This window comes from Ranitomeya imitator, chromosome 2 (assembly GCF_032444005.1).
Source record: "Ranitomeya imitator isolate aRanImi1 chromosome 2, aRanImi1.pri, whole genome shotgun sequence".
In the NCBI taxonomy this organism is placed as follows: domain Eukaryota; kingdom Metazoa; phylum Chordata; class Amphibia; order Anura; family Dendrobatidae; genus Ranitomeya; species Ranitomeya imitator.
The window spans coordinates 569,108,316-569,119,840 of record NC_091283.1 but is presented as its reverse complement, the minus strand read 5'-3'; the positions used below and the strand labels follow the sequence as shown (position 1 = coordinate 569,119,840).

General features: G+C 39.1%; 1 protein-coding gene across 2 annotated transcripts in view; it reads right to left on the bottom strand.

Annotated features, from left to right (window-relative positions):
- Window positions 1-434: 434 nt before the first annotated feature.
- ACSS2 (acyl-CoA synthetase short chain family member 2) overlaps window positions 435-11,525 on the bottom strand; it is a 117,624-nt gene continuing 106,533 nt past the window's right edge. For both annotated transcript variants that reach the window (XM_069752131.1, XM_069752130.1), the window contains 5 exons: window positions 10,144-10,252; window positions 7,832-7,900; window positions 7,430-7,606; window positions 7,197-7,271; window positions 435-2,434 (listed from right to left, as the gene is read on the bottom strand). In XM_069752131.1, the coding sequence (XP_069608232.1) occupies window positions 2,307-2,434; window positions 7,197-7,271; window positions 7,430-7,606; window positions 7,832-7,900; window positions 10,144-10,252 (558 nt within the window). In that variant the 3' untranslated portion in view covers window positions 435-2,306. The remainder of the gene's footprint in view (window positions 2,435-7,196; window positions 7,272-7,429; window positions 7,607-7,831; window positions 7,901-10,143; window positions 10,253-11,525) is intronic.

Below are 11,525 nucleotides of genomic sequence, written 5' to 3'. Positions count from 1 at the left end.
GCGACCAGCCCATGCATTGCAATCCGACATCAGACAGATTATCTTAGACATCTGAAACAGCCCTTAGGTGGTTCTTTAGTTATTCCTGCTAGAAATGTATGAATAAATTAAAAACTGAGTGTTTTTTTTATTTTTAATGCGTTAGCCTCACACATGGAATGTCCAACAGTTTCCGATTGTGAGGACACATCCTATGGACTGGGGAGAATGGTAACGCCCAATGGTAAATGTATCCATATCTCTCTAGGCAATAACAGAAGACAGACAACACAAAGATCTAACAAAAGATTCTCCAGAATGGTTAATTTACAACAGATGATAGATGCAAGTATTACTATAGACATACCAGGGGAGCAGACAGGCCCTTTTTTCTTTTTTTAACACATTTCTAGGATATTTTCATCATGGAATTAGCTTATTTCAGAGTACACACATTCATTTTGATGCATTATGGGCAAGTAGTTTAATATGACAGAATTCGCAGAATACATTAAGAAAAAAAAAAAATAAGACTGTCACAAAACACATGAGTCAATCCTCATAAAATATACACACTATCCCTTATCAACATAAAAATTATATAACCCATAGCAAAAATATATAGAATCAACACACTTAAAGGATCTTTGTATCACGTGCCCGACGCCGGAGGACCCTCACAGTGCACAGTAGAATGACTGCAGACTTTCACCCTATGGTCGGACAATCATTTTAATAAACTTTTCAACTTGGCCAATTAAAAGAAAACATGGTCTGTACCACAGAGTTGTCAACTTAAGCAACAGGAAAGATTAGAAGTATAGGTTTCCATAGATAAGAATAGGTTTAGATAGGATATACACAGTGGAGTTGTTGTACTGTACCAGCATTGTTATTTCATGAAATCTCATTCCTATGCTAAAAGAAAAAACTTGCAGCATAAACTGACCTGTGCTGCAACAACAATATCACCCCGAAGATTACACTTTTAGCACATCTTGTTACTGCAGGTTTTCCAGTATACCCTTAAAATCCTCCATGATGGAACGTCAGTGCTGAATGTGGCAAATTGATGCTGGTTGCTCCAAATCAGTTGTGTGTAAAATGCATAATGTTAAAGTAGTAGAGAGGAGTTAATCGATTTACAGGACCCTGGTGGTAGTCCATGACTGGGCAAACCACCTTTTATCTGCTGGCATCCCCAGAGCCTCTTCTGATTAACAAGAGCATAGTGCAGTAGCTGCGACATTACACTGGGCTTACAAATCAGAAAACGTGCAGTGGAGTCCAGGAGGTACAAGGCAATTCACAGGGTTCCCTCAGTGCACTCCAAACTAATTCACTCATCTCGTGTTAAAACTTTAATTCAGGAAAGACATTAAGTTAATGACGTATCCATGAAATACCCTAGATCTCAATTAAAATTAAAAATTGATGGTAGAAACTAAATAAGTCTCATCAAAATTTTTAGTCTGTAATCTGTCCTTATTATGTATGCAGGGGTGTGTAAGTATTAAAATACATACAGACTGCCATCTTCTCAGTTGTCTAGTGCCGCTCCAGTCCTCTTCTGAACCACATGACTGCCCTTCAATTTTGTCAGCTCATGCAGCGTCTACTGTCTGGAGCAGTAGCTGTTTTCCTATAAATCACTGAGTTGCTTTCTTAATCATAATGAGAAATTTCTATCTATCTGTCTAAACATAAACCTCTTTGTGAGCCGGCTAGTCAGATTTCAGGTCACGTGGGCCAGAAGAGAACTGAAGTGCTGCTGGAAACGGGAAAAATGGCAATCGGTAAGTATTTTAATACACTTGCACACCATTACATACTCAACTAGGATGGATTATGGACTAAAATTGCTGAGATAATTAAAAAAAATAAAAATAAAATACAAAATGAATAACAAAGCTCCATCCTGCTAAGTTGATTGGTCAACTAGCATTTGAGGGAGTCAAAGCAGCTTGATGTAGAATATTGTTTATCATTAGTGAGCTCTGTCTCAAAGACGTCAGGCCATCCTAAACACCAAAAGAGGAGAAACGTGTTTTTTTTATACATTTGTCTTTTTTATTACAATTCTGTAAGTTTCTTTCTCTACTCCGTCTGGAGAACCAAATTCCATTATCTAAATTATATAACTTATTTGTTTGAAGGGTGCGTGCGCAAGTAAAAAGGCTGTGTGAAAATCCTATAAGTGTGGCGATCCAATATATTTTTTTCAACCCTGTATCACTGCCATATACAGAAGGTGTTTGCTCATCCATGGGATTCACAGAAAACATTACATTCCCCTTCAAAGGATTCATGGTTATGCCCCTTATGTCCTAATGAATAGTTTTACATCGGTTCTCAAACAGTTGATTTATGACACTTGTGTCTGCAAGAGTTGAAGTGTCTCCCAGTTCTCGATCATTTTTGGCAATTTTCCTCAACACCCGTCTCATTATTTTACCTGCAAAAAAATGTAAACAATGCAAAGATACATTATCACTATTTAGCAACACAGTGCAGAACCTGACATTGGGTTTACAGGCTTTAGCAAATAAAACTCTTGTGAGACAGTTTTCTACCATACGTTGTGTATCCCTTTCTAAAAGGTTTTCAAGACATGTGCTTAAAGTTATTAAATGAGAATCTTTACTTTGACCTCCAGTTATATTGGATGGGAGTCTTCATTGCCTTTATCGATGTTATTTGATAGGAAACTTCATTGGGACACCTCCAGTTAATTACCACCATGTCATAGAAACTTTATAAGATTGTAATACCTTTCTACAAGTTTTCATAGAGTTTATCTAAAGTGAAGACATTCTATCAAAATGCCATAAATGTAGCCATCACTGTATTACATGTGCATTAGCAGATTTCTGGAATTAAAATATAACTTTTAATAAATATAAAAATATAACATCCTGGTCAGTGACACTAAATCAGAACATGTGTTTATATACAAAAAAACAAAACAAACAACTCACTGTTTTTCAGCACCCCAAAAAATCATAGGACCCCCCATTGGTGTTATTCCTCTTTGCTGACAAAACGGGATACTTTGTTGAAGGGGATACCTCATAATAATGTCATCTTATTAATGAGTGTACATAAAGGAACAATCTCACCAGGGTCCATTCTGGGTTGTTCACTTGGAATCCCTCATGTAAATCGGGAAAGGGGAGGTGGTGTATGCAATCCCAACCCAAAATTCCCTTTTATCAGAGGGATAATTGCAGTCTCCCAATGCATTTCCCCACTATTGATTCATCAGCGGATAGTGAAAGTGCCTCTTCATTTAGCCGATTATATAGGGGGCCCTCCCTGTAAATCAGATTTACTAGATTTGCCATTACTGTACTAGATGTAAAATCCCCTTCCTCACTGAGCCAGCTTTAGTTTTTGCGCTTTCATTTTTTCTGCCAACACCACCATATCAGGGCATATTTTTTGCAGGACGAGTTGTATTTTTGAATGAAACCCTTCACTTTACCCTATAATGTATTCAAACACGGGAAACAAATTTCAGTGTGGGCGCAATGGTAAATAAAAAAAATAATTCTGCCACTGATTTTGCTTTTATGGTATTTATTATGCAGCAAAACTTTCCTGGTAACTTGATTCTCTAGGACTTAGGTCAATATGATTACGGAGATGCTAAATTTAATTGTTTTTATTTAGGTTTTTTTTAACTTTATTAGTTTTCTACTAATTCAGAACCTTGGAGCACATGATTTTTTATTTTTACAATTTTCTAAGACATAACCATGTTCCTAGGATGAGCTATTTTTTGTTGATACACCTACCTTTTTTGGTTGTATTTTAGGCAATGTGACATATTTAAAACAAAAAAAAAAAAAAACATTGATTCTGGCAGTTTCATTATTTCTTTTGTGACCTTTACTATACGAATTAAATAATTTTCAGAAATAGGCCTTTTAGGCTACGTTTCCACGATGAGCTTTTGGTGCGTGTTTGATGATGTAGCATTTCTGCACCTATTTAAATTGGGTTAGGTGCAGTTTATTGTTGCTTTCTTTTTAACATACGTTTTTATCACGTTTTTGTCTGTGCGTTTTTTGGCTGTGTTTGGTATGTCATGCTTTAAATAAAGCAGTTTTGATACTTCCCGTTTTTTTGCTTTGACAAAACTATTGATATACTTACTGTAGGTGTGGATTACATGCATTTCCATGGCAGAAACACAATAAAAACCCATGCACGTTTTTTTCCTGCAGATTTTCCGCATCTAATGAAAACCTATGGGGAGACTCCACACTGAAAAATCAGCTTACCCACAAGACAAATTGATGTGTTGTGGATTTAAAAAATGCAGCGCAGGAGACTTCGGCTATGTGCACACGATGTGGATTAGGCTTAGGAATTTCTGGTGCGGATTCTGCCTCTCCTGGCAGAAAACGCACCTGCGGATAGGTCGTGTTTTTTGTGCGGCTCCGCAGCTTTTTTGTGCGTTTTTGCTGCGGTTTTCTTGCGTTTTTTACCCCATGCGGTTTTCTATAATGGAATGGGTACAAAAACGCTGCAGATTCACAAAAAAGAAGTGACATGCTACTTCTTTTAAACCGCAGCGTTTTTTCCGCAAAGTGTGCACAGCATTTTTTTTTCTCATTGATTTACATTGTACTGTAAATCAATTGCGGATCTGCAGCATTTCTGCGCCTCAAAAAACGCTGCGGATCCACAGAGAATCCGCAACGTGTGCACATACCCTTAACGCAAAATTAAAAAGAAGAACAGTGTGTATGAGATTTTTATAAATCCCATCCACTTTGCTGGTACTGTAAAAAGCTGTGCAATAACATGCAGTGTCAAAAACACACCAAAAGCTCATTGTGGCACTGTAGCCTTACAGACATGGTAATACCCCGTATGGTTCTGCACTGGGTTGATCTTGTGCGGAGTGCGCTGTAGCTAAGCTACGGTAGTTTACCATTTAGATGCTGCGGTCAATCTCAGAAGATGGCTGTGAAAATATTTACGTGATGCAGTCTATCAGACCCCCATGAAGAGATCGTGGATCATTAATGGGATACTATGATAGCTGAAAGCCTGCTACAGACCCCTGGTTGCTGCCAACTTGGTTCTCTTCCTAGTCTCAGCTATGAACTGGGACTATGAGACTGCAATTTACCCTATATACTGCCTAACTGTGGTACTATAGTGTATAGTATCACAAAATCACAGCTTAAAGTTCCCTAGGGAGGCTAAGACATACTGTATAAAGTAAATTATAAACAACAAATTAAAATATATTTTTTTAATCTTAAATATTGAAACATCAAATCAATGACAACAAAATGAACACAAAAAAATAAAAATCATATTTGGTGTTATGCCTGTAAGTGTCTAATTTATCAAAATATAAAATTAAAGTACCACTCCAGCATTTTTTTTTTTAATCTTACCATTGGAGTGGTGCCACTAAGCAAGTTCCCTACCCCTAGTATTATACCCACCAGCAGCCGTTTTCGTCTTTTGTCTATGCTGCTCCGGTCGGTCTTCTGCAGTTTATGATCTGCAGGATAGCTCTAGTCGTTTACTAGCTCGATTTGGATATCACAACTCAATGCAAGTCTATGAGAGCTAGAATGAGGTTCTCAGACTCGCGTTGAGAGGTTGTGACTGTTACTGTGCAACTTCGGACTGACCGAAAGTCCGGGTACAAGATGGCTGTGCAAGACCTGAGCAATGCCAGTATCAGCTGAAAATGGCGGCTAGTGACTATTATACTAGGGTGAGGAAACCTACATTAGTGGTGCTGCAAACATTTTTACTATATTATGATCACTCTAAAAACAAAACCTTAAAAACTATTGAGGAATTGCATATTTTTCACCATTTAACCCCACACGGAATTATTCAAGTTATTGAGTACAATATACAGGAACATTTTGTCATTAAAAACTACAACTAATCTTCAAAAAACAAACCCCTTATACAAGTGTGTCAATAGAAACACAAAAAAGTTATAGATTTTGGAAGAAGAGAAGGGATAAACAAAAGCGCAAAAGAAAGCCATTGTTTGGGAGTGAAGGAGTACCAAGATGGCATCAAAAGAGGCCTTCAGTAAGTTCTCCGCTACCATGGTAACTCTCACCTGGATTGCGACTCTTAAATACCACTGTCAGCAACTTGACAGCAGCATCCAAGTGTTAAACAGCAGCGATCAGACCTAGCCCCAATAGCTGCAGTTCAGAGGCAAGTATCAACTATACAGCATGGCCGTCATACACCAAGTACTGGTATGAAGCAGGCAAAGTTTCTGAGCCAACGCTAGAAACATGCACCCAACATTCACCGGAAATGTCTACCGGATGTTGCTAGGGGGTTAATTATGCTCTTAACATAATGGACTAATGTGAAACTAAATTGCATCAAGTGAACAAAACCATATAATGAATGTTTGCCCAGATAAGCATTTTTTGCTGACCAATTTCCTAATATAGGTTTATAGCAGTGCAAGCTCAGATTTACTGATACACTGCACAAACTCTTCTGTACTGTCATCAATGCGAAGGATAACTAAACTTAAAGGGACTCTGTCACCTGAATTTGGAGGGAACAATCTTCAGCCATGGAGGCGGGGTTTTTGATTCACCCTTTCCTTACCCACTGGCTGCACGCTGGCTGCAATATTGGATTGAAGTTCATTCTCTGTCCTCCGTAGTATACGCCTGCACAGTGCAAGATTGCCTTGCGCAGGCATGTACTATGGAGGACAGAGAATTAATTTCAATCCAATATTGCAGCCAGCATGCAGCCAGCGGGTAAAGAAAGGGTGAATCAAAAACCCCAAAACCCCGCCTCCATGGCTGAAGATTGTTCCCTCCAAATTCAGGTGACAGTGTCCCTTTAATAAACTTAATAGCCACAGTTCAGTATCTTCAATAGTGGGGGTCTGGATACTGAGATGTCCATTACCGAAATGGTATGGGTTGGCACCCTGCTCTGCTTGTGCTCCAAAGATTACTTCTGAGCTTCTACCTCTTCGCAATCAACCTATTAATATGGGCATACAGGTTATAGAATGCTTAAAATAGTCATACATGTATGCCTCATATCTGAGGTCTTGTTGTGCAGAAATCATATTTCCCTTATTCCCAGGCTCTGGGCAAAAGCACAAAGAGGAAAAATGGTTGGGTTAGAAAAGTGGTAAAGACACAGTACGGTAACTATGATATGAAATTTAATGCAGTATTGGTTACCTGAGCGTGTTTTAGGCAGTCCAGGGGCATTCTGGATATAATCTGGAGTTGCAATTGGTCCAATCTTTTCTCTTACTATAAAAGAACAGTAATTAAATCACTTTTTGGTGGAATAAATAATTAACTAAATGTTATCATTGAGCTTACAGACCACAAATCAATATTTGATTGTGTAAATGGCACTCATAATAAGCTACCAAATATGCCCATAATATAAAAAGAATAGCCATTACCTAGTTTTTTGAGTTGATCACTTAGCAAGCTAGTAAACTCATGTCCATCGCGCAGTGTGACAAAGCAATACAGACATTCACCCTTCACTGGGTGTGGATGGCTTACGGCAGCAGCCTCAGCTACAGAAGAGTGTTCAACTAGTGCGGACTCCACCTCTGCTGTGCTAAGCAAGTGACCTGAGGGTAGAGTGAAAGCAGAGCATCCAACAGATTCAGTGACTAGTACAGAGAGCCATGACGACAGAAGCTAGTGAATTTATAAGGATTTCATTTAGGCCGGTTTTACACATCAGGCATTCATGGGCAAAGTACAGACCACACTGTGATGCCACACTGTTGACGATCTTCTCAAACGGACATGGCACTCCATACTCTGACTGTAGAGCAGATGAAATGACTCACCAGAGACATTAAGCATGTCATCAATCCTGCCAGTAATCCAATAATAACCATCTTTGTCTCTTCTACAGCCTAAAAAAAAAAAAAGGAGAAGTTATTTTAATGAGCAATCATTTTTACCAAGCCAATGTTTTCAGGTTTTCAAACAAGCAGATGGACAATATCCTTGTTATATAAAGGAAACATTTGATGAACATCCTCAATTCCTTTATAAAATAGAAGTAGTATGATTTGTGGCAACAGTAAATATTAAAAACATGGATCTTTATTCTGGACTCAAACCAAGTTTCAAAATGTTAAAGCAAGAAAAACAGGTTTGTTAAGTCATTTCCTGGTCCTTATGTTTCTCTAGACATTTATGTAGGAACTGTACTTTCAACAATAGTACAGTAAACAAGAAACTTTGTAACATATCTTATCAGAGATTTCTGCTTCTTCCCCTCCACCCTGCCTTTTGAAGTCACCATCCACTGTGGGGAAAAAAAAATAGCTCAACCATCTTGCTCAAGACCAGACTAACTGCCAGTGTAGTGAGGGATCAGGTTACACCTCAAATTGTACTGTATAGGGAGAGTACGGGGAGTAAGGGTACCGTCACACAGTGGCACTTTGATCGCTAGGACGGCACGATCCGTGACGTTCCAGCGATATCGTTACGATCTCGCTGTGTCTGACACGCTACTGCGATCAGGGACCGCGCTGAGAATCGTACGTCGTAGCAGATCGTTTGAAACTTTATTTCGTCGCTGGATCTCCCGCTGACATTGCTGAATCGGCGTGTGTGACGCCGATTCAGCGATGTCTTCACTGGTTACCAGGGTAAACATCGGGTTAATAAGCGCAGGGCCGCGCTTAGTAACCCGATGTTTACCCTGGTTACCAGCGTAAACGTAAAAAAAACAAACATTACATACTTACCTTCAGCTGTCTGTCCCCGGCGCTCTGCTTCTCTGCACTCCTCCTGCATCCTGTGTCAGCGCCGGCCAGCCAGAAAGCACAGCGGTGACGTCACCGCTCTGCTTTATGGCTGACCGGCGCTGACAGTGCAGAGGAGAGCACAGCGCCGGAGGACAGACACGGAATGTAAGTATGTATGTAGTGTTTGTTTTTTTACATTTACGCTGGTAACCAGGGTAAACATCGGGTTACTAAGTGCGGCCCTGCGCTTAGTAACCCGATGTTTACCCTGGTTACCAGGGGACTTCGGGATCGTTGGTCGCTGGAGAGCTGTCTGTGTGACAGCTCTCCAGCGACCAAACAGCGACGCTGCAGCGATCGACATCGTTGTCATATCGCTGCAGCGTCGTTTCAGTGTGACGGTACCCTAAGTTTTAGAAGCATAGGCAAACACAGAAAGATTGTGCCAGGCATTCTGTCAAGTCTTTAACCTCACCCAGATCTGGAATCACATTTACACTGGTCAGTGCTGATGTACAATCTCCTCCATACTTCTGTTTGTTTCTACTAGGGCATGTAGAGCAAGAATCCCACTGTGTGGGGATAAGGGAGACATAACTACTCTCCTCTCAGCAGCTCAGACTTAAATGCAAATTAAGAGAGATTACATACATGGGAAAACTAATTTAATTGCAGTATACAAGTTATTTAAGGGCAAAACAGCATGATTCCTCACACATACACGACAGCTTATTCTGAAAAGCTACTTGAAAGTATAGCTATCAGATAAAGAGGAGCTTTCACAGTATAATTTAATTTGAGTATTATTATTATTTATTTATTTATTTATATATATAGCACCATTAATTCCATGGTGCTGTACAAGAGAAAAGGGGTTACATACGTATCACCTCCAAATGGCCCCTCTCACTGGATTATGGAACCGTTTATCTTTTTCTTCTTTGCCCCCAAGTTCTACAGTTATGTCTAATGGTAATAAAGATGCAAATTTTTCCTTCAACCAACTGGACACAAACCACAGAACTTATCTGTGAGCTCTGCCACATTTGTATTGCCCAGCATCAGAGGAGAATAAGCAAACACTCTCAGAGAAGTTCTGTGTTATACGCCCAGTTGGTTGAAGAAAAAAATGTGCATCTTTATTACCAGGAGGACCAGGGGAAAAAGAAAAAAAGAAAAAAAATGAAAACCAGTTCCGGAATCAGTGCCAATTAGAGGAGGCACACTGTTTAAGTACAAAAAAATCCAGTGAAAGATCCTCTTTTTAAAGATACTCCAGTTATTCTTTGCATAAAGATTTTAAACAATGTTCCAAATAAACAATTTGTACCAACTTAGATGACGACGAGTATACAGAAAGTAAACTGAAAAATTGTGTAGGTAAGAAGATAACATACCATCTCCTGTCACATAATATCCAGGAAACTTCTTAAAATAGGTTGTCTCAAACCGTTCATGGTTTCCATAGACTGTGCGCATGAGCGCAGGCCAGGGTTGTTTAAATACCTTATGAATAAGAGAGTCATCATATGGAAGGTGAAAAATCATTCATTAATCATGCTCTATAGAAACAAAACTGGATTTACTGTAAATTTCCTTTGTATAAAGTAATTTTGTAGATTATACCATTCTCTAGTTTTAGGCTAAAGTAGTTTCAACAGAAGAAGACATTTTAACTTCCACATAATCCCCTTTATATGTGAATTTCCGGTACTTGTAGTATTGTCAGTACCCTACGTAAAGGGGGTTGGTCCAGCCTTAGGGTACATTGTGATGGCAGCCTTGTGAATCCTCACAGCGTGTATCGCTGCCGGGAAGCGTGCAGTGATGTGAGCGCAATTATGCAATTTGCATATTTCCAGCCACATTCTGACTAGTTGTGTCCCTCCTCTGCACGTCTAGATGGCATGTGACTGCATGTATACAAATCCTACACTTATGGCCACACGTCCGCCGTCAGAGAATCCTCACAGTGCGCACAGTGAGGATTCACAAGTCTGCCCTTATTTAGAGTGACTTAAAACTTGTACCCTAAGGCCGAACAATTCTTCAAATATGAACGTGCAAAAGATTTTTTCAGTTTTGTCCCTTTTGGAATGGCTTGGCTATATTAATTTGCAAGTCAGAAAGTATGCAATCAACCATAGCCATACTGGTGTAACTAGCTGCAAGAAAAGTGAAGATTAAGAGCGCCATACATACAAATTTAATGTTGGTATGATTGTGTTAACTTTTGTGTGGTCCAGAATTTTGGACACTCCAATACTTGTGCTTTTGCTAGTACAAAATAATTTACTGCTTGTAATAATTTAATATTTTGCTATGTGTTATCCAGTAAAATGAGAAGCTTTCAGAATACAGCTAATTGTGCAGAGTACACAGAAATCATTGCTTCCCATAACAAAACCTAGAATCGCCCCCCACTTCAGGACTAAAATATAATGCTCTAGTTAGTAATCTTTTTAATCACTTTAGGGGTATGTGCACACATTAAGTGATTGCAGCAGACATTTCGGTATCAAAAAACATGCCTCAGCAGGAAATATGCTGCATAAAAACATGTCTTTTTGGGTGCGCTTTTCCCAGTTATTAGAATGGGTGAAAACGTCTGAAAGAATTGCCAGGCAGATTTGAAATGGCTTTAAATCTGTAAGAAAAAATAAGCAACATGTGCGTGAGATTTCAGAAAGCTCATTCACTTTACTGGTACTAGGAAATGCTTCAGTTTTTGTGACATAACCGAGCTGAAAAAAATGAGACAAACACACATTAAATACTT